The 24,325-nt window shown below is 37.1% G+C and overlaps 2 protein-coding genes across 2 annotated transcripts; both read left to right on the top strand.

Annotated features, from left to right (window-relative positions):
- The first annotated feature begins 6,424 nt into the window (after positions 1 to 6,424).
- Positions 6,425 to 7,262, top strand: LOC114804267 (uncharacterized). Its single transcript, XM_054229121.1, has 3 exons — positions 6,425 to 6,631; positions 6,734 to 6,880; positions 7,113 to 7,262. The coding sequence occupies exons 1-3, from the start codon at positions 6,425 to 6,427 to the stop codon at positions 7,260 to 7,262; spliced, it is 504 nt and encodes a 167-aa protein (XP_054085096.1).
- Positions 7,263 to 8,199: 937 nt separating this feature from the next.
- LOC105214603 (uncharacterized) lies at positions 8,200 to 12,015 on the top strand. The gene is made up of 5 exons (XM_029041907.2): positions 8,200 to 8,298; positions 9,340 to 9,459; positions 11,407 to 11,562; positions 11,630 to 11,797; positions 11,866 to 12,015. The coding sequence occupies exons 1-5, from the start codon at positions 8,200 to 8,202 to the stop codon at positions 12,013 to 12,015; spliced, it is 693 nt and encodes a 230-aa protein (XP_028897740.2).
- The last annotated feature ends 12,310 nt before the right edge of the window (positions 12,016 to 24,325 follow it).

The raw sequence follows: 24,325 nt of genomic DNA, 5'->3' as shown, positions 1-24,325 counted from the left end.
AAGGGTTTTGTTCGTCGAATGACATTGTAGATTATTGAAAACGATACGAGTACCCTGTACAAATGAACTGCCCGAACTATAGTCAGACCACAGTCCGATATAGCAGAGTATCATCAAAAAATACCAACGAACCAATTTAGAGTGCATTTTTACTACGACTGAGAGACCAAAAACCATTTCATATTTTGTTTCAACTATATATTTAATGGTTTCGCGATCAAAATATGCGATAGATAGACTATAATTGTTGTCGATATTCCATTTAATGCTGAATTATTTAATGGATGTACACGTGCATTAATGTTTGGAAAGTTTTTACACTACACAAAATAAATTAAAACAAGTAAGGAAGGTTATGTTCGTGTGTAACCGTACATTTCATACTCTTTATTTATGTGATTTTATTACGAAAACACACAATTCGACCCATATATTTGACATAAGGTCCACTAGAAAAACGAGAATCGCTACATACATAAAGGGGTTTTCAATAGGAGGCTACAAAAGTAGACAGATAGGGACAGCAATCGACTCTATATTGACATTTCCGTCCGCTCTTTGAGGTGTCTCTTCAGAAAGGTTGGCCATTTCATAATGGAAAGATATACGATCCAACAACGAGCCGAAATTATTAAAATGTACTACCGAAATTCGGAGTCTGATATGGACTTATGTGGTTCCAACAGGACGGCACCACAAGCCACACAGCGAATGTCACAATCGATTTATTGAAAACCAAGTTTGGTAGGTCTTGAAATGTTATAGTCCGATTTTGAAGTATAAAGTTTTGTTCCAATATATTTACTGGTGCTTAAGTCATTGATTGCTTAGTGAACGATTGAGTATCAACTTCAAAGTTCTGGTATATGGGAAGTAGGCGTGGTTGTGAACCGATTTGGACTATTTTCATAACATATCATTGGGAAGCCAGGAAGAAATTATGAAACGGATTTCATTGAAATCGGTTGAGTATGAAAGCAACCTTCTTATGGTGATAACATTTTGCGAGTTTTTAAAAACGGGGATAGCTTCTGATTACGGGCTCTAAAAATGGTTACTTCTGTTCCTGATGCCAATATTGTAGTCTTGAACATAAAAGTTCCGTATGGACCTTGAACAAGTGGGGGTCACTTACTAGGTCGTTTAGTTCAGATTTTTCGATTAAATGGGGTCATATTTGTCGTTGTTTTCAGGAGAATACGTAGCGTCCATCTTTTCTGCACTGTTCAGTTCTCCATCATCATCATAACCGAAATGTTCTTCCAAATTTGCTGGGGGTACTGGAGCCTTCTCTGCGGGGAACAAGTCTTTTTTATTTTTCTTTGAAAATAAAAAAATCAGACACTTTTGTCATACAATCGTTAAACTGGTTAGTAGGTTCTCGCCAATCATTCATGACGGCATGAATTGTGGTTGTTTACAATTATTATGAAAGCTTGACAGTTCAGTTTGTTTATGACACCACATGTGGGGGGAAAAAACTGCATATAGATACTTAAGTAACTTCTTGGAATGATTTAAGACTTCCCCACAGCTGTTTGCTAAACATATCCCACTCATTGTTCACTCTAAGCGTTTGCCTAAAATTGTTACCTTCCATATCAGTTGTCTTACGCAGCTGGACCACATCCTCTAAATTTCACAATAAAATCACTCCCCCACGCCGCATTATCAAGACTATTATTAGCGTACTTACGCCTACGCATAATAAGACAAAACGCTTCCAAAAAGCAGACCACGGAACGTGAGTACGAATCACAGAGCATGGGAGGTATCAATCAGTTGTTCGTCATACTCTACTCACGCCCACTACTTACATATACTCATATACATACGCAATTAATGTATTTTGGGAAATTTCACAGCTAATGACGTCAATGCCGACAGCCACATTCCGTTAGGCTGATTAAAACCACATTTTAGGCGTAGGTATAACTGAGTATATATATATATATATATATATATATATATATATAAGCAGTCAAAACGAAATCATAATGGCCGAAGTAGTGACGTCGTGCTTATATTGGCCCTCTGAGAGCTGTAATAAAGCAGTTTCGTTGTGACGTAGCACGAACGGTACTGAAAGAACTTTTCTACATATATATTTATGTGCTAAAGGGTGATTTTTTAAGAGCTTGATAACTTTAAAAAAAAAAAAACGCATAAAATTTGCAAAATCTCATCGGTTCTTTATTTGAAACGTTAGATTGGTTCATGACATTTACTTTTTGAAGATAATTTCATTTAAATGTTGACCGCGGCTGCGTCTTAGGTGGTCCATTCGGAAAGTCCAATTTTGGGCAACTTTTTCGAGCATTTCGGCCGGAATAGCCCGAATTTCTTCGGAAATGTTGTCTTCCAAAGCTGGAATAGTTGCTGGCTTATTTCTGTAGACTTTAGACTTGACGTAGCCCCACAAAAAATAGTCTAAAGGCGTTAAATCGCATGATCTTGGTGGCCAACTTATGGGTCCAGTTCTTGAGATGAATTGTTCTCCGAAGTTTTTCCTCAAAATGGCCATAGAATCGCGAGCTGTGTGGCATGTAGCGCCATCTTGTTGAAACCACATGTCAACCAAGTTCAGTTCTTCCATTTTTGGCAACAAAAAGTTTGTTAGCATCGAACGATAGCGATCGCCATTCACCGTAACGTTGCGTCCAACAGCATCTTTGAAAAAATACGGTCCAATGATTCCACCAGCGTACAAACCACACCAAACAGTGCATTTTTCGGGATGCATGGGCAGTTCTTGAACGGCTTCTGGTTGCTCTTCACCCCAAATGCGGCAATTTTGCTTATTTACGTAGCCATTCAACCAGAAATGAGCCTCATCGCTGAACAAAATTTGTCGATAAAAAAGCGGATTTTCTGCCAACTTTTCTAGGGCCCATTCACTGAAAATTCGACGTTGTGGCAGATCGTTCGGCTTCAGTTCTTGCACGAGCTGTATTTTATACGGTTTTACACCAAGATCTTTGCGTAAAATCTTCCATGTGGTCGAATAACACAAACCCAATTGCTGCGAACGGCGACGAATCGACATTTCACGGTCTTCAGCCACACTCTCAGAAACAGACGCAATATTCTCTTCTGTACGCACTGTACGCATTCGTGTGGTTGGTTTAATGTCCAATAAAGTAAACTGAGTGCGAAACTTGGTCACAATCGCATTAATTGTTTGCTCACTTGGTCGATTATGTAGACCATAAATCGGACGTAAAGCGCGAAACACATTTCGAACCGAACACTGATTTTGGTAATAAAATTCAATGATTTGCAAGCGTTGCTCGTTAGTAAGTCTATTCATGATGAAATGTCAAAGCATACTGAGCATCTTTCTCTTTGACACCATGTCTGAAATCCCACGTGATCTGTCAAATACTAATGCATGAAAATCCTAACCTCAAAAAAATCACCCGTTATATGTGCTTATGCTTTTTTATACTTAATTTCAAGTTATGCTAAGCTCACGTCTCTTTGAATAACAGAAATAAGTAGGGAAAGACTGAGATAAATTAAATTAATTAGAGGCTAAATTAAAAGTCGTGGATCTATTTTCAGGTGTCGGGTGCACATTATATGTATGTATAACAAAATGATCAGGATGACGAGAAGAGTTGAAATCCGGATGTCTGTCTGTCCGTCCGCCCGTCTGTCCGTGCAACAGAAAACTTGAGTACAAATTAAGATATATTGACGAAGCTTGGTTCACAAGTTCCTGGAGCTATTGGAGGGTTGTTATTGAAAATGGGTGAAATCGGACTAATACCACGCCCACAAGAGTCGAAAACCGAAAGCACAAACGAGTAAATGGTACACATGATCACATTAGAAGGGCGCAGATTTGATTGAGATTTTTATTTTAATTTAACATGGGCGTGGACCATCTATGGGTCAAAAACCATCTTTCTGAAACTATTCGACCGATTTCAATGAAATTCGGTTCATACCACTTTTTTTGACATCCTGGTATTATTGTGGAAAATGGACGAAACCGGTTAACAATCACGCCTACTTCCTATATAATATATATTTTTTAATTCCGTCTAATGTGTGAAAAAATTGTCGAAATTGGATTATAACAAGGCCTCGAAATTTCACCGAAAATATCGGTAAATCTCTCAAATATTTGAATGTAATTCAGAGGAAATCCTTTTCTTTTAATAGTGTGTCTCTGTTCCAAAAATGGTTAAAATCGGGTCATAACTTCCCCTAGCTCTGATATAGCTAATTAATTCAGCATATATCGGTTCTTATGTGAGATATCTTAGCCAAATTAAGTGAGCACATAGTCTTGGATATAGTGTACCTTGGAGGTGAAAATGAATGAAATCGGTTCAGGATTTACCTCAGCCTCTCTATACTATATATGATGATTTTCGTTATTCTATGGCACTTTATCTTAATAAAACTATAACAATTAATTGAAAGAGTATAAAATGTTCGGTTACAACCGAATGTTTGTTTGAAAATTCTATGTTCACTTTTTAAAACTGTGATCACTACACTAAGTTGCAGTTTAGTAGTTTAATTTGTTTTTCATTTTAAACTTTATTCGGAATATGATTTATTTGTAATGTTCAAGATTTTATCTGAGAACAATATGTCACGCATAATTTGGTTGAATCGATATTACACCAGCCGTCAATAAATAACTTAGAATTAGAGTTTTTTGTCAGGTGTAATTAATATGCATAACTCATGGTAAATAAATAGCAAAAATGGATGTACGACAGAACACAGTAGTTTCGGACGGTATTATCTTTCTGTCGACAAAATGCGTTATTCGTGCTTGTGGTTAAATTTCTTCTTGGCATTTAATTTTTTTCTGGATTAAGCTGAAAGCGTTATCTCGACATGAATTTGCTCTTTCGTTGCGTGTTATTCTCTTCGAAGTACCGGTGAATAATGTCAGCATAAGTTCAAAAATAATTCAATTCATAGAAATATAACGGTTATCGACCCTACCTGTTCAACAAAACAAAGGATTTTTGTGAATCTCTTCGTAGTAAAAGACGTGTTGGATTCAAATATCAACCACACTTGCCCTTATAATGTATGTATAATGTTAAATACATGGTGGTTCATCATAAGCAGAATGAGAGGGTACAAAAATTCAAATTTACGCCAAGATCCCTCAGGTTCCATCCATATCCTTTATTTCCTGCCAAAAAGAAAATAATTATTTTGCAAAATTATTTCATCCTTAGTCCAGCGTAAGTGGTTCAATTTATCTCTTGGTCTGATCCAGTGATGTAAGGCAAGAGGATAACGAGTATCCGATCCGCTAATAAAAAGAATCTTTTAGATAACTCCGTTTGATTGTATACATAAGGTTCTATAATTATAAATACTTTCTCTTACAATACGGTTTTGCATCGTTGCATATACTTTTTTATACATATCGATCTTATTTTCCAAATATAGTATATTACTCAGAACCCTACAGCTTAACGTGATTTGTTGAAGTGAATAATTTTAATTGTTTCAATTATATATTTTGATATGAGAATTGTTCTCGATATGATTCACTTAAATTCCATAACTATGCTTCTTTTAACCAATAATAAACCAAGTTTTGGATGCTTACCACAGACTGTCCCCGTACTGTCATACTCTGCAATTTTCATTTTGTAGATAAAATTCTGGTTTAGTTATTAGACATTATAGTTTTTTGCATAATATGATTTGGAATTATACTTGCCTGGTCCCCCGAGCACCCTTGTACAAGATACATTGGAGTATTTGGTCACTGCTAACAGAGGCAAGCTTCAGTGGGGTCACTCCGACATGTTCGGTTTAAGGAAAAGAAATAATCAGTTCTAAAAGCTAATAACTCAAAACATATATAAATACCGATTACATATTGCAGAGATGCATATGTATATGTATATATACAAAAACATTATATAAACAACATTAATTGTCCCCAATTTAATGTCATATTATTCATTTAAATAACAATACAGTAGTGTGTTAAAAGAATTTCGTGGAAATATTGTCTAGATTATACTCTACTTTTATTCCACAAGTAGACGAAATTTTTTCAGACTATTATGATAAAATTTGACTTCTATTGCCAATTTAAGAGTTCGAGTTTTGGAGATCTTCGAGTTATAGAAGTTCTTGTTATGGAAGTTCAACTGTATATATATGTATTTTATAGCTATTTAAATTGTGGAACCGAAGACTAATAGTAAATTCGAACAACTGTATGTCACTCCAGTGACTATTGTTTCGTGTTTTTAATCAGTATGTTAAAATCAATTATATTTATTTTAATAAGTAATTAGTCATAATGCCCTATAATTAAAGCAATTTAATAGAAAATTTATGTTATGTTACCAAATTTAGTAACACAGTTCTGGAGTTATTGCCAAATATTTTGTTGGCGTTTGATAGTCGTTGTTCAGTCGTCAAAATGTGTTGCTCGGTGTTGTGGTTAATATGTACGCTGATACTTAGCTTGTCTCTGCGTTCTACTCATTCTATATCAAAGATAAAATTTACAAATATTCAATGTTTGGCGCTCGATAAACCATTCGCTGATTTCGCCTATTGTAAGCTCAAAGCATTGTCTCGCGATAAAGTCGCCCTTTCGCTGCGTGTCAATCTCTTCGAAGTACCAGTGAATAATGTCAGCGTAAGCCTAAATACCGATAACTTTATATAGAAAATTGTAATTGGCAGTTTGTCTTATTTGTTTTAGTTGAATGTAGAATGTTTCAAGAAATATAACGGCTATCGACCCTACCTGTTCAACAAAACAATGGATTTTTGTGAATTTCTTCGCAATAAAAAGCGTGTCCTATTCTTGAATATATTTTTTAATTTTTTGGAAAACTATTCAAATATCAACCATACTTGTCCTTATGGCGTAAGTATAATGACAAATATAAAGTACAATATAATGGACAGTCCATATAATTTAAACGACAATATAGTATAGGTATAAGATCAATGATATGAAGCGAGATCCCACGGTTTCCATCCATATCTTTTATTTCAAATGAAAACAAATCATTTTCATACAAAATATTTAAAAAACACTTTATGGACGAGCCTTTTTCTTTATTATCAAGTAAAATGCATACTTATTTTTATTTCAGAATGATATCATCGTGGATGGCCTTATTCTAAAACCACAATATTTTACTTTATTGCCCTTGCCAGCGGGGGAATATCGCATGAAGATTACCGTTGGTGCTTATAATGATTGGAAGGCGATTGTAAATATATTTGCACAAACCTGGGAATAACTAAATCCGTATGCAGATCAAATCAAAGTCTTTGAATAATTACAGTTAATGAAGTCATATTTATATCTTTCTTCTTATCTTTAAGTTAAGTTTTGCTTTATATATATTTTCTCTACGTGAAACTCCTACCCAGCAGAATTTAAAGATAAGTAACTGCATTAGCTTGAAGTACTAATATATTGTTTATTCTAACAGCCGAGAGTTGGGTTAGACGAATCCTTTACTTGCACTACAGACCCATTTCATACAGGCACCTACATTGTGTTAGTTATATAGGAAAAAGTAGTCAGAACGTGCTCCATGAAAGTTATGATGTCACTCAAAGTTTTAAACGAGGTTTCTCAAAACTTTATTTTCGAAGCCGGTTGTCAATATTTCTCGAGTATATAGTATTTAATATATAAGATATCTGAAAATAATGTGGTTTGGTGCTAAAAATAAATAAATTGATTAATATGGATTCAATTCTACTAATGCTCGTAATTTTGTCGATGGGAATTAGAGAAATATATATTATAGATAGCGCGGTTGCCATTATACTTGAGTCTTTTGTGTCAAAATAATGCGCAGCCTCAGCAATTAACTCTTCAATGTACAGTAGCGGGCAGTGAAATCCGGACAACCATTTTATTTGTATTTAACGGGCGATTGTGACCGAACAGTGTATTTTACAGTGGGTGGGTACACGTTTTAAAGAAACTTTTAGTTTATTTTTTAAGAGTTTAATAATTTATTTTGTGCTTGTGCTTCGCTAAAAATTAAATATGCCGAATTTAAAAAAAAAATGCCCGAAATGCAAAAAAGTAATATTTTGATTTTGGAAAAATAAAAACTGACAATTCGTGAAATAAGTGATAGAGTTGGCTTCAGCAAGTCCTCCGTCGGAGAAATCGATAGAACCAGGTCTCTTAAGAAAAAAACTGGCTCTGGAGCAAAGATGAAGACAAATTCAAAGAAAAATCGAGTGATGGGACGTATTTGTTTGAGGAATCGCTTCAAAACTACTGAGGATGTTAAAGTGAAGTTATTTCAAGATGTCGGTACAGAAATTCGCGCAAGAACCGATCGTTGAAGGCTTCAAGATGTTGATTTGAACGCTCTTCGGTCCGCCAAAAAACGACTTTGGACCTCAAAAATGCATCAAAACCGTATTCGATGGGCAAAAGATCATGGAAATTGGAGTCATTTTCATTGGAGAAATGTTATCTTCTCGGATGAATCAAAATTTAACCCTTCTAGTAGCGACGGCATGTCGTACGTAAGGCGGAGAACTTGTGACTGGTTCAAGGACGAATGTCTTCAATGAATCGTTAAGCGGGGAGGCAGCCGAATGGTCTGGGGATGCTTTTTTTAGCACAGCCTTCCACAACTAGTCCTAATAGATGGAACCGAAGTATGGAAATATTTCTTTAGTGTAAAGAACAAAAAAGATATCACTGTTTATATTGTTAGCTACCAAAATGATAAAATATCTAAAATGAATTAAAATAAATGGAAGAATAAGTGCAATCAACAACACTGACTCTGTTTACACTTAATACTCAATTATTCTACATATATTATTGTTTTAAAGTAAAAAGTTTAAACATTTGACTAAAATTATATAAAATAACTATGATTTTTTACTACTGTATGTAAATTTCCTGTGAGCCGTCTCTTGTTGATTTCTGTGGTGACCGTTTTAATTTGGTTTTCAAATTTTTATAATCCAATTCAAATAGCAACCACACTTGTCCTTATAATTTAAGTATAATAGAAGATGTAAGGTGAAATTTTCAAGGTGGTTAATATAATCAGACGACTAGACAATATCACTATCAATCGCTATCAGCCTCGGACATTTTTTAGTTTTCACATTATTTACGATTTCTTTCATATCCCAATTTCATATCATTTGATTACATGATTGCAAAATGGAAATGGCATCAACTTCCGGATGGAATGAGGCAGGATCTCACAACTTCCAATCATATTTTATATTCTATCTATCTAAAAATAAGTCGTTCATTTAGCGCCTCTATTACTCAACCATTTGCAACATTTAAGAAACAGTATATAATGTTTATTATTCTTGCAGAATGATATCATCGTTGATGAACTTATTTTAAAACCACAATATCTTGCATTGTTACCAGTTCCAGCAGGTGAATATCGCGTGAAAATTACCGTTGGTGCTTATAATGATTGGAAAGCAGTTGTAAATATATTTGCACAAGTTTGGGAATAACTAAATCGGCACCGAAGTCCGAAGAAGAATTTATTTATTTCAGTATTAATCAAGCGAAGCGATAATTGGCTGTTAGTTGAAAAAGAATGAATATTCGGAAAGAATTCGGAAGTCTTTTTTTTTAAATTCATCGATCCAAACTCTTACTCGGAGGTTTTGATTTTTGAAAAGCCGACACCGAATTCTTAATCAGCAACCCCGAAAACCCCGAGTAACGAGTTTGAAGTGATACGGATGAATTTTCAAATCAAGCGGTCCAGTTGTTCGCAGTAGTTGGTAGAATTATGCGTCTGGCCATATGGGAGCAGCTCCTAGTGGATGATTCCCTTCCAATCCCACCAAACACACAGCACACCCTACCCATTGACGGCCAATCCCGGCTTGGCCACTGTTTGGGACGATTCACCGGCCCTCGACCATGACCGTTTTGATTTGATAGTGTCGTATGCGATCTATTTTTCGTCGCCAGCCACCATACATTTCAAAAATGGGTCGAGTTCGTTCCGTTTCTGCAGCATATCGCAGGCGGTGTTTCGGTCCAGAAGGTTTTTATGCATCAAATCATGCGGCACCAAACATCAAGCTTATTGTGTATCCAGCCTTCTGCAGATGGTTTAAAATGGTTTGGTGAATAACTCCCATCTCCTGGGCGATGTCACGAGATGCGACATGCCGGTCTAACTCGATGTTTTCCATGGTGTGATCGGTATTCGTCGTCACTGGTCTTCCGCCGGTTGGCTTATCCATGGTGTCGTTTCCACCCGCTCTGAATCGTCGAAACCATTCCTCCGCAGTACGAAGTGATATAGTACCATCCTCCAAAACACCACTAATCTCATGGAACGTTTCTCCAGCGGATTTGCCTTTAACGAAGGAAAACTTTAAAATAGCGCGAATTCGGCGTTAGTGAACTCCATATCAAAATTAATCATGCATAACGTCGTTTTGTAGGTTCTGTCAAGACCTTTCAAAGATGTATAGTATTGCCAGATACGAGCTCTGTAGCGCTTTCTACACAATTCAATTATATACAATTCAAAAGGCAAAAAGGCGGGGAGATATTTGACAACCTAATATTTAAGCAGGTTTTCAAATCTATAAGAAAAAAATTCATCAATTATTTCAATAACTTTGTGAGATATTTATTGATCAAAATGGTTGACCCAACATTACTACGACTTCTTTAACTCTTCTGAAAAATCTGCTGCCGACTACAAAACTAGGTTTCCAAGGCGGTAACAATCCTTTCATCCAATTAAAATTTCTGTCGGGCAAAGAATTACTTCATATTTGGAAACAAAAATGAAGCAAATCTAAAGAAGAACTGGATGGTGCGGCTGTTCCTAGCTTAATTCGGCCAAAATGATTATGTAACGAAGGAGATGTGCACTGTACATACAATTAGAGGTAGTATAAACCAAAATTATTTACTGATTGATTCATAATTGGTAGCCGATCTACATATATTGCACGAAGTCAATAAAAAAATTAATTTAATTAAAATTTAAATAAAAAAAAACTAGTGTTATTTAAATACAAAGTTATGGCGTCCACATTTCGGGATATACACGGCCTAGTTTGAAGCAAATAACAAATTATTATACGAAAATGATATTGGGAAATACCAAACATATACATATTTACAACGTGCAACGGTACACCATCCCACTGACGACAATTGACTACCATTTAATATGCAATTTAAAAGCAGTGATATATATCACATAAAGAGTCATTATCATTAGCTTAATTTAAAGTAAATTAGTAACTAATAAACAGCAATATCCATTAGTAGAGTCGGTTTGGTGCAGAACAGTTTTGATATTTTTGAGGTCATATCCAGTCGACAAAATGCGCTCCTTGCTGTTGTGGTTAATTCTTATCCTCATATTTACTTTTTGTCTGCGTTATGTGCAGCCTGTATCGTTGATCAAATTTACGAATATAAAATGTAAAACGCTCGATAAATCGTTCGCTGATTTTGGCAATTGCAAACTCAAAGCGTTGTCTCGCGATGAAGTCGCCCTTTCGTTGCGTGTTAATCTCTTCGAAGTACCAGTGAATAATGTCAGTGTAAGTTGAAACTAATTTAAATAAATATATATAATTTGTAATAGCCAGTTTTTCATATCCGTTTCAGTTAAATGTGGAATTATTCAAGAAATTTAACGGTTATCGACCTTTCCTGTTCAACAAAACAGTGGATTTTTGTGAATTTCTTCGTAATAAAAAGCGCGTTGGCTTTTTTGATATAATTTTCAAATTCTTAGAAGCCTATTCAAATATCAACCACACATGTCCTTATAACGTAAGTGTATACAATACCAATTTAAGGATCTAATGATCAGTTACAATACTTTCTAATTATTCTTACAGAATGATATCATCGTTGATCGACTAATTCTAAAACCACAATATTTTGTTTTGCTGCCACTGCCAGAGGGGGAATATCGTTTAAAGATAGCTGTTGGTGCCTATAATGATTGGAAAGCAATTGTCAATGTATTTTTACAAGTTTGGGAATAGTGAATCCAAACACATATGAATTTAAACTACACTATTTAAAATCATTAAAGTGACATTTCATTAATTGTAATCGTAAAGAAGTGAAGAAATGTGAATTTGAGCCGACATATTTTTCCCGCTATTTTGACATTCTTTTCAATAAGCTTTGCCATTTCATCATGGAAAGGTATACGATCCAACAACGAGTAGAAATTAATAAAACTTACTACTGAAATTCGAAGTCAGTGGCCTCAACTTTAAGAGCTCTACATCCTATTTTTTGTCGACTTAATCGCCCTGTCAGATCAACAATTGAGCGTCTAGTGGATAAATTGGAATCCACAGGCACAGTACAAAATGTTCCCGTAGTGTCGAGAATACATATTGCTGCCGTTAGCGTAATTAGTCTCTTACACGTCGTTCTTAAGCGTTGGGCGACTGCGACGTCGTTGTGGCGAAAGATCTTGGCCTACATTCTTACGAGATCAAATTGACGCAAGAGCTGAATCCGCTTGACCACCAGAAATGTCATATTTTCGTGAATTGGGCTGAGCAGCAACTTGAAAATTATACGTATTTCCATCGAAAAACCATCTACAAGTTCATTTCTGCCGGAATGGTTTCGTCAATAAAAGAAAATATGAGTTATTTCTCAGGCAGCAATCCACACGTAATCCATTAGTCACCATTGCATCCCGAAAAATTTACGGTTTGATGCGGTTTATGGGCCGTACTTTTTTCGTGATGATTAAGACTGCCGCGTTACTGTGAATGGGAATCGTTACCGCTCAATGATAAACGAATATTTGGCCCGAATTTGATTATATGGACTTGAACCTCCAAAAAATTTTGTTCAGTCTCAATTTGGCTCACAAGTGGAGAGTCAATATGCGTATTTTTGAGATTCAAGGGTATAATTATGGCTTGTCTTTCCGTCTTACGAAAATAGTGGTGTCACAGTATCTGAATTCGACAATTTGAAAAGAAAGGCAAAAGATTTTGAAGCGTGTAGATCTTCAACTGATCAGCTACAGAAAGAAAAACTTCAACAGCTAAGATTTCAAAATTAGAAATACAAAAGGTTTAAATGTTTTTTGAATGAGTCAGATAGATCACAGCTGCTGGAATAAGAATTAAAATCATGACATATTTGGCAGAATGATTCGTTTAACCCAAAATTGTTCTAGAAGATTTAAAACCAATGGTATAAACTGCCTAGATGAACGAAATGGGGCATTAAACTTAATATCAGACAAAAGGAATTAACTACAAACTGAACCATTCAGAAGTTTTACTAGGAATATTATTCCTAGCATTTCCCTACGACTAGTGAGAGTACGTAGATTTATAAGTTTTAAACGACTAGTATACGAAGGAAGATTCAATCATGAATCCCAATGTAAGTGACCTAAAGCGAAAAGTAAAACTTATTTTTGAACAGACTCTAATAGTACGAGAGCTAGCAACGTCAAAAAAACAAGAATTTCAGGTAGGCCAGTTTTTAGATATGCTATCTCTCTCACTCCCCCGGACATCATACAGGCTATCTGGCTGGCGGTAGCGGTTGCGTTCATCAGTGCGCATCGTACCTATACAGGTAAAATATCATAATTTTTGAATGATTTTAAAAAGTTTTTTTTTAAAATATTTTTATTAAACAATTCTCAACAAAAACTTATTATTCCCAGATATTTTTGATGTTGTTTAAACGGTGCCAAACGCCTAGGTTAGGTTGAAAATTACTAAAAGTGGGTTAACTAACTAACGAAAAACGTCAGAATCACTAAATTTTGCAGAAGAAATAGCAGAAGGGAGCTGTACTCAGATTTTTTTACAAAATGGAAAATGGGCGTGGCATCGCCCACTTATGGGTCAAAAACCATATCTCAGGAACCACTCGACCGATTCAAATGAAATTCGGTATATAATATTTTCTTGACACCCTGATAACACTGACAAAAAATGGGCGAAATCGGTTCACACCCACTACTACTTTCCTTATAACTCAATTTTGAAATCCATCTTAGTCCTTCACTTTATAATGTAAACATAAGGAACCAATGAAGATAACGGAATAAAACTTTACACAAATAGTGCATATTATCTTTGGCTTCACTTGTGAAAAAATTGTCGAAAACGGACCATAACTTTTCAAGGCCCCAGATATCGAACATGTTGAACTCAGCGCCTAAGGATAAATTTTAACCGAAAATATGGGTAAATCTCTCAGATATCTCAATTTAATTCAGAGGAAATTGTTTTTTATGTATTGGTTAAATTTATTTCTTCAATAAATTGCGAGAGTATAAAATGTTCGGTTGCACCCGAACTTAGCCTTTCCTTACTTGTTTGAAATAATTTTTATTGACTACAAGCAGCTGTTGTCGTTTAATAAAAAATAAGCGTTTGGCACCGTTTAAACAACATCAAAAATATCTGGCAATAATAAGTTTTTGTTGAGAATTGTTTAATAAAAATATAAAAAAAAAACTTCCTAAAATCATTTGAAATTATAATATTTTACCTCTATAGGTACGATGCGCACTGATGAACGCAACCGCTACCGCCAGCCAGATAGCCTGTATGATGTCCGGGGGAGTGAGAGAGATAGCATATCTAAAAACTGGCCTACCTGAAATTCTTGCTCAAAAACGTTGCTAGCTCTTAGACTATAACTTAACAGAATGGGTATGGTAACTAGGATTCCATACCACAAAACCGGAATCGGATAAAGTATTACGAAATAGTTATATTCGTTGTTTTCTATTGCTAAGATATGAAGATACCCATTCAAGAAGTCTTGGTTGAAAACCAAGAAGATCCAGTTTTTGCCAGAGAATTGAGTGGTTTAGTCGATTCGATTAATGTTTTACTAAAGTATGTACAAATAACATCAGTCTCATTGTCCCTAATACCCATTGACATATGGTTTAAAAATTCAAGCGAGTTTGTTACTGTAGATTTTACTTTACAAAATCCATGCTGAGACGATGAAATTAAATGAGAAATCGAGGAAGTTATTTGTCCGTTGATAATAGCTTCAACAAGTTTGGGTATAGGTGACATTTTTGCTATCTCTCTATTACTACGTTTATGCTTCATTTCTACTCGGTTATATTATACACGGGTAAGTTCAATCCACATGCATAAACACTTTTTCACCACGAGTTAAATGATCTACTCGGATAGAATATAACGGGTGATTTTTTTGAGGTTAGGATTTTCATGCATTAGTATTTGACAGATCACGTGGGATTTCAGACATGGTGTCAAAGAGAAAGATGCTCAGTATGCTTTGACATTTCATCATGAATAGACTTACTAACGAGCAACGCTTGCAAATCATTGAATTTTATTACCAAAATCAGTGTTCGGTTCGAAATGTGTTTCGCGCTTTACGTCCGATTTATGGTCTTCAGCGATGAGGCTCATTTCTGGTTGAATGGCTACGTAAATAAGCAAAATTGCCGCATTTGGGGTGAAGAGCAACCAGAAGCCGTTCAAGAACTGCCCATGCATCCCGAAAAATGCACTGTTTGGTGTGGTTTGTACGCTGGTGGAATCATTGGACCGTATTTTTTCAAAGATGCTGTTGGACGCAACGTTACGGTGAATGGCGATCGCTATCGTTCGATGCTAACAAACTTTTTGTTGCCAAAAATGGAAGAACTGAACTTGGTTGACATGTGGTTTCAACAAGATGGCGCTACATGCCACACAGCTCGCGATTCTATGGCCATTTTGAGGGAAAACTTCGGAGAACAATTCATCTCAAGAAATGGACCCGTAAGTTGGCCACCAAGATCATGCGATTTAACGCCTTTAGACTATTTTTTGTGGGGCTACGTCAAGTCTAAAGTCTACAGAAATAAGCCAGCAACTATTCCAGCTTTGGAAGACAACATTTCCGAAGAAATTCGGGCTATTCCGGCCGAAATGCTCGAAAAAGTTGCCCAAAATTGGACTTTCCGAATGGACCACCTAAGACGCAGCCGCGGTCAACATTTAAATGAAATTATCTTCAAAAAGTAAATGTCATGAACCAATCTAACGTTTCAAATAAAGAACCGATGAGATTTTGCAAATTTTATGCGTTTTTTTTTTAAAAAAAGTTATCAAGCTCTTAAAAAATCACCCTTTACATACACATTTTCTTTACGTATGTAGACGAGTTAACTCGGATGCATAAACGGATTTAGAGTTAAGTTGAACGTCAAATCAGCTGATTTTTTGTGCCGGTGTATATTGTTTTGACAAATTGCATATACAGGGTTCCCGTATTGCCAATTTTTCGCTAAAAACCCCTACCCCACTTACTACCGAATTTTTGCGGCAAACGCCTGGTACTGTGTAGTACTAAAGTAACCGGTTATTGGTTACTTTTTGGTGTAGCGAAAACCGGTTTTTTTTGCAAAAACTTCGACGAGTGGGTAGTCGGTTTTCGTAGAAAACCCGGTTTTTTTGGGTCGGTCAGTGGTCGGTTTTGCTAGTGCATTTCTGCCCGAACACTTCTCAACCGATTTATGCCGCACACCCCTTATATCTGGAAAATACGGACATATTTATAATATGCGGGAGCCTTCAATTTAGTTCAATTCAGAATGTACCTCGAGTAGAGTATTTGCCGTTTATGCTTATAGGCTTTACCCATGTGGAATATAACCGTGTAGAAATGAAGCATAAACGTAGTATATAGTTCACAACGGATGATCGAACACCACTTTTATGCAAAGGTATTATAAAAGAGTTTTTCCACGACGAGTCTAGATTAAGAGCAGAAACACATTGAATGAAATGAATAGGCATTCTAATGTCACTAGGTTTCAATAATTTCTAAATATGATCCACATGATAATTGATTCATAAAGTCAGTTATATTCAATCATAAAATTAATCTATATTTCATAACAAATCAAGCAACCACAGATCGTGATAATCGATTCATAAAGTCAGTTATATTCAATCATAAAATTAATCTATATTTCATAACAAATCAAGCAACCACAGATCGCTGTCGTTTTTCGTTAGTGAGTTAACCCACTTTTAGTCATTTTCAACCTAACCTTTGTATGGGAGGTGGGCGTGGTTATTATCCGATTTCAACTATTGTCATGGTGTGCGGTGGGGTACGTAAGAAAACCGACTGCAGTAAGAAAGTTTGGTTTATATAGCTTAATTGATTTGCAATAAAATAACCGATATGGGGTTAAAAAAAATGCATCAGAAATATGCCCCTTCCTAGTGCGATCCTTTATTCCAAATTTTTCTTTTATAACTTTATTTATGGCTTAGTTATGACACTTTATGTGTTTTTGGTTTTCGCCATTTTACGGGCGTGGCAGTGGACCGAATTTGCTCATTTTCGAAAGCAACCCTCTCATGGTCCCAAGGAACATGTGTTCTAAGTTTCATTAAGATATCTCAATTTTAACTCAAGTTATCGCTTGCACGGAAGGACGGACGGACGGACAGACAGACATCCGGATTTCAACTCGTCTCGTCATCCTGATCATTTTGATATATATAACCCTATATCTAACTCGTTTAGTTTTTTGACTTACAAATAACCGTTATGTGAACAAAACTATAATACTCTCTTATCAACTTTTGTTACCTTGCATCCCAATTATATGTTGTGAAAATAGTCCAAATCGGTTTACAACCTCGCCTACTTCCTATATACCAGAACTTTGAAGACGATCTGAATCGTTTACATTAAAATATATAAAGTAAGCACTAGTGAAGATATCGGTACAGAATTTGCACAAATACTACATTTATAGTGTGGCATCGCCCTTCTAAAAATCGTCGAAATCGGACCATACATTTTCAAGGCCCCACATATCGAACATGAGGACCTCAGGGCTTGTATTTTTTTTTTACCGGAAATATAGGTAAGTCTCTCAGATATTTTGAAGAAATTCATAGGGAATATTTTTCATTTAATAATATTGCGAGAGTATAAAAAAGTATCAGACCACACGTTTAAGAACAAATTCTTGAAGGACAAAAAATTAATCTTTCCGTTGTATGTTTATCTAAGACCAATCTATTTATCATGGTATTTTGGAGATCAATGCTGATTTTTTATTGACATTAAAAAAGCTATATATTATAGATTTTTATTACGATGCAGATTGAATTGGCTGCAAGGATTTCGAAAAGTTCTGAACATTTTTATATTTATTTAAGTACTTACTTGGAGACCGAGGTTTCAGGAGGACGTAATATCTGGTAGACTTCATGTTATCTCAAAAATCGATAGAGATGTAACGACGAGTTTACCAGACAATTATGCACAAAATTAAAATTATAGTTCTGTTTGAGAGGTGGTAGAAAAAACTTTTAAAACCGGTTTTAAACAAAGTTTGCACAAATTTCAGACCCTCCTAGTAAGTGCTGACCTCGTAAAACTCTTATTTTTATTGGACTTTTTCTGTATTTTCATTTAGATATGCATCGCACTTAGGTTTCCTCCGTTTCCTTCCTTCCTGTTTAGCCGCAGATACCATTTCCCTCCAATGTGACCACTTTGCGCTGCATATCCGCTGGCAAACGACTTGTTTGGCGTTCAACTGGTGTCGCTGTTCGCATTCGTAATCATTAATTCCAATGAATTCCGCCCAATTATCGTCGTAAGGCGTCGACAATTGACTTGTGCACTATTAGTTAACTCATGTGACATTTCATTAAAAGAAGAAGCAGCAAGCAGCAGAATTGAATGTTGCGTGCAGACTATTCTATTGCATATGGTGGCGAAACGAAAGATTCTCCACACACAACGAAGCGCGGCCTGGCATACTAATTGAATAATAAACGCTGGGGCATATGCAACAGTATAATTGTAAATATGTATGTACATATGTACCGCGAAGTATGCGCGGTTTAGCGATATCTAATGATTTCACGGAATTAAGCGTGAGTACTTCCGGCTCACTTCCTATTTGAGTGGGTTTTTTGAGTTCTACGAACAGTGCTTGCGGTGAGTTTGCGGTAATGAGCCTATTTTCAGTTATACTATTAGTTTAATGTTATATTAGTCATAATCTTTCATTCGGATATTACACGCTGCTGCCACTTGTGTGAATATTTATGTGATAATAATTTATTTCAATTGTGATTATACGAATACATAAGTAAGTAAGTACATATAAGAATACGATTGTGCAAACCTTGATCTGGGTCACATTTTACATTTGGCTTAGTAATAATTGTAATATTGTATATTTTTCTAATATTGAAATAGTTCCACATTTTCTTTTATTAAAGATTTTTATCGCGTATTTATCGGTCAATATTGTAACACACATGAGTAAAAAGATTTCGCTTAACATAAAGCATATCGGTAAAAAAAATGCTTGAGATAGGTGCGTAGTTTATCCTCGTATCTGTCTGTTCATACGATCAATATCATACCCACTATTGAGTTCAAAATGAAAGCAATATTGAATGACACGATATACCCATCTGCAATATCATGCAATACCACAGAACCAAGGAATATGTGTACTAAGTTCTATCAGATCAGTTAGATCATCCATAATTAAATTCTTCTCTTAATCTTGATCATTTGATTTATACAGTTCTCTTCATATTAATAGCAGTGCACATGATTCAATGCAAAAACCCTGGTCTATTTGCTAAATAAGTGAGGAAAGTTTCTGACTGTCATTCACTTGGGAGTGGCCAGGAACGATTCTTTTACATGTGGCTCAAGCAGCTCACGACTTCCTGTCTTAGACCAAGTATCCTCTGGGTAGCCAACAGACATCCGTTTTCAGGCGAGCTAAAGTGAGAAAGCGAAACCCGCTTATGCGGTTGTGCGTAGGGTTTGGGACCCACCACATAAAAACACTCCCAATGAAAAGAACAAAACAGCCTCGGATAAGAGACCCCAATTTTGATGACGACCACTGCAAACGTTTACGACTACGATTTAAGGGCATGCACCTGGAATGTCCGGACCCTTAATTGGGAAGGTGCCTCTGCCCAGCTGGTTGATGTCCTCGTAAGAGTAAAGGCTGACATCACCGCAATCCAAGAAATTCGGTGTGGGATTCGTGGTGGGAGAGAGACTCCGTCGTCGAGTCCTGGCATTCACTCCGGTGGATGAACGTCTAGCCACAATCTGCATCAAAGCGAGGTTCTTCAACATATCGCTGATTTGCGCCCACGCCCCGACGGAAGAGACCTATGAGCGCTGCCCCCGCCACGATGTAAAAATCGTGCTTGGCGATTTCAACGCTAGGGTGGGTAAAGAAGGTGTCTTTGGCACAACAGTCGGAAAATTCAGCCTCCATGACGAAACATCACCAAACGGTCTGAGGCTGATCGACTTCGCCGGGGCCCGAAATATGGTCGTCTGTAGTACTAGATTCCAGCATAAGAAAATCCATCAAGCTACTTGGCTGCTCTCTGAGAGCACTCATCAGCATCTCGGTATAAGGGAGCTGTGGGACGGCATATCAAACTCCTTACGTACAGCTGCAACCGAAACCATTGGTTTTCGGAAAAGCCAAAAAAACAGCTGGTATGATGAGGATTGTCGTCTCGCAGTGGAGAGAAAACAGACTGCCTACCTCGCAATGTTGCGATCGACCGCAACACGAGCGCGATGGGAAAGATACCGAGAGCTGAAGAGGGAAGCGAGACGCATTTGCAGACAAAAAAAGAAAAAGGCCGAAATGCGTGAGTATGAAGAGCTTGACAAGCTGGCCGACAAGGGAAATGCTCGAAAATTTTACGAAAAGATCCGGCGACTAACTGAAGGTTTCAAGACCGGAGCTCACTCCTGTAGGACCCCCAGAGGTGATCCAGTTATTGATGACCAGAGTATACTAAGTTTGTGGAGGGAACACTTCTCCAGCCTGCTGAATGGCAGTGAAAGTACAACAACAGGAGATGGCGAACCCGATTCCCCAATCGACGACGATGGAGCAGATGTTCCATTGCCCGATCGTGAAGAAATTCGAATAGCAATTACCCGCTTGAAGAGCAATAAGGCGGCGGGGGCCGATGGATTACCGGCCGAGCTATTCAAATACGGCGGCGAAGAGCTGATAAGGTGCTTGCATCAGCTTCTTTGCAGAATATGGTCGGAAGAAAGCATGCCTGACGATTGGAATCTCAGTGTACTCTGCTCAATACACAAAAAGGGAGACCCCACAATTTGCGCCAATTACCGTGGGATAAGCCTCCTCAACATCGCGTATAAGGTTCTGTCGAGCGTATTGTGTGAAAGACTAAAGACCACCGTCAACAAACTGATTGGACCTTATCAGCTTTAGACCTGGAAAATCAACAACAGACCAGATATTCACCATGCGCCAAATTTTGGAGAAGACCCGTGAAAATAGGATCGACACACACCATCTCTTTGTCGACTTTAAAGCTGCTTTCGACAGCACGAAATGGAGTTGCCTTTATGCCGCGATGTCTGAATTTGGTATCCCCGCAAAACTAATACGGCTGTGTAAGCTGACGTTGAGCAACACCAAAAGCTCCGTCAGGATCGGGAAGGACCTCTCCGAGCTGTTCGATACCAGACGAGGTTCCAGACAAGGTGACTCACTATCGTGCGACCTGTTCAACTTGATGCTGGAAAAAATTATAAGAGCTGCAGAACTAAATAGAGAAGGTACAATCTTCTACAAGAGTGTACAGCTACTGGCGTACGCCGATGATATCGATATCATTGGAAACAACACCCGCGCCGTTAGTCCTGCTTTTTCCAGACTGGATAAGGAAGCGAAGCGTATGGGTCTGGTGGTGAACGAGGACAAGACGAAATATCTCCTGTCATCAAACAAACAGTCAGCGCATTCGCGTCTTGGCTCCCACGTCACTGTTGACAGTCATAACTTTAAAGTTGTAGATAATTTCGTCTACCTGGGAACCAGCATTAACAGCAATAACAATGTCAGCCTGGAAATCCAACGCAGAATCACTCTTGCCAACAGGTGCTACTATGGACTAAGTAGGCAATTGAAAAGTAAAGTCCTCTCTCGACGAACAAAAACCAAACTCTACAAGTCCCTCATCATTCCGGCGAATACCGCAGACGATGGAACGATGAGCTGTATGTGTTATTCGACGACATAGACATAGTCAAGCGAATAAAAAAACAGCGGCTACGCTGGCTAGGTCATGTTGTTCGAATGGATGAAAGTGCTCCAGCTCTAAAAGTATCCGATGCAGTACTCGCTTGGTATAACCAATTGGCGCCAAACTGCCAGAAGGAGGGATACGTGGCGCGCTGTTTGGGACTCGGCTATAACCGCGTAAGCGGTGTCTACGCCAGTCAAGAAGTAGAATTTGCTAAATAAACGTGTTACCACGAAGAAACTATAAGTTTATTAAAAAAATAAAATTTGCAAATATCGACACAAAATGATGTTCCGCAAAAGTCGTGAGAAATTGCCTAAAACAGAGAAATAAATAAAAGTAATGTGGCCTAAAACGATAGTCAGACAAAACTGGCCGATAGGTCATTGAATTAATTGAAAGACACCTAAATATTTACAAGCTCCCAGGATCCAATGAGTATAAGGACAATTATGAAGCATTTGTGAGATCCATATTTGAATCCAACAACTCACAAAAAAATTTTACATACATGAAAAATAAGCGTAGGCACCTCTTACGCGATTATAGCCGAATCAATAGTCGCCGAATTTTTATTTCTCGCAATTTGGCGCCAACTGGAAATAACAAGCGAAACCAAGTCGCTTTCCACCTGGTCTTTCCAGCGTAGTGACCTCCACTACTCTTCCTCTTCCTCTGTTGCCATCAGCTTTTACCGCATCGAGCACTTTCAAAGGTGTCGTGCATTCGGACAACATGACCTAGCCAGCGTAACCGCTGTCTTTTTATTCGCAAAACTATCTCTATATCGTCGTATAACTCATACAGCTAGCGGCATCATCAGCGGTATTCGCCGTTGCCAATTTTTAAGGGACCATATCTCTTCCGCAAAACCTTTCTCTCGAAAACTCCTAGTGCCGTCTCATCGGATGTTGACATCGACCACGCTTTTGCACGATAAAACAGGACGGGAAAAATAAGCGACTTGTATAGTTTGGTTTTGGTTCGTCGAGAGAGGACTTTACTTTTCAATCGCCTACTCAGTCCAAAGTAGCACCTGTTGGCAAGAGTGATTCTGCGTTGGATTTCGAGGCTGACATTGTTCGCGTTGTTGATGCTGATTCCCAGATAGACGAAATTATCTTCAAGTTCAAAGTTATGACCGTCATCACTGTGTGGGAGCCAAGAGGCAAATGCGCTGACTTTATAAATATATGATAACAGGAGATATTTCGTGTTGTCTCTTATTGCTATGCGTTCTAATCTTAAAAAACTATTATAATATGCTGCAGAACATAATTTTCACCGTAAAGGCGGCAGGTCCTTAAATAATACTTTTGCTCTGCAGTACAATGACGGATTGTCATTATTCAAAGCTAAATGGACCTGCACAAATATATTAAAATAATGTACTATGTTTGTACTAGTAATGGAAGAAATTTGTCAAAAAATTTGATTTTTATAGAAGACCAATCACCCGAAGCATACGAAGAAGTGTTTATGAGTATAGATCTTTTTTAGAAACAACAATTTTGAAGAAATTGAACGTCCAGGGCAATCTTACGTCTTAACTGCATCAAAAATGTGTGGGAAGATATCATGTTGTTTTATTACAGTTAATGATTGAAATTTGTGATTTCAAGTGAATTTAAAAACTTTTTTCTACTTTTTGTACTAATTGGTGTAATCTTCCTTGCTTTTCCTGCAGGGTTGCCCCACTTAATTCTTTCGCTGTAATGAAAACCACGTGGGTTGCATTTCGCGACAAGCGAACCAGCTCAAGTAGAGTAGAACAAGTTTTGTAATCTAATTGTGGGCCAAATAGGTCAATGGTGCGTAATGCCATGCGCTGTGCCACGCATTACGGACGCGATTCCTTTTTACGTTTTCCTTTGATTACATTGCAACTTTGCAACGCATACAAATGCTCAATGAAATTTTTTTTTAGCATAAGCCATGTAGCGTTATTCAATAAACACGCGTAAGCTTGCAACATGCCAAAGAGTTGGGCCAAACGGCAAACGCCTGATAGTATGCTTCGGGTATGTACATTATTTACTTATGTAAGCGTGTATAACAGGCGCACGTAGTGATTTATAAATAAAAACATGAACAGGTATATAACTACATATATACATATATATTATATATTTTTTCCTTAGTTTTTTGTTCGAAAATATACGCGTCGCTGCTACTGCGTTGAACTGAACTTGAACTTACATCGTCTGCACATAAATAAACTTAAACG

This window comes from Zeugodacus cucurbitae, chromosome 4 (genome assembly GCF_028554725.1).
Source record: "Zeugodacus cucurbitae isolate PBARC_wt_2022May chromosome 4, idZeuCucr1.2, whole genome shotgun sequence".
Taxonomy (NCBI): Eukaryota; Metazoa; Arthropoda; class Insecta; order Diptera; family Tephritidae; genus Zeugodacus; species Zeugodacus cucurbitae.
This window is presented reverse-complemented; position numbering and strand designations above follow the sequence as displayed.

Excerpts from the sequence above, each read along its gene's own strand:
- LOC114804267 (XM_054229121.1), top strand. The coding sequence starts at position 6,425 with ATGTGTTGCTCGGTGTTGTGGTTAATATGTACGCTGATACTTAGCTTG. Across the intron at positions 6,632-6,733 it reads TCAATCTCTTCGAAGTACCA|AAATATAACGGCTATCGACC; the intron begins GTGAATAATGTC and ends GAATGTTTCAAG. Across the intron at positions 6,881-7,112 it reads ACCATACTTGTCCTTATGGC|AATGATATCATCGTGGATGG; the intron begins GTAAGTATAATG and ends TTTTTATTTCAG.
- LOC105214603 (XM_029041907.2), top strand. The coding sequence starts at position 8,200 with ATGAAGACAAATTCAAAGAAAAATCGAGTGATGGGACGTATTTGTTTG. Across the intron at positions 8,299-9,339 it reads AAGTGAAGTTATTTCAAGAT|AATGATATCATCGTTGATGA; the intron begins GTCGGTACAGAA and ends TTATTCTTGCAG. Across the intron at positions 11,798-11,865 it reads ACCACACATGTCCTTATAAC|AATGATATCATCGTTGATCG; the intron begins GTAAGTGTATAC and ends TTATTCTTACAG.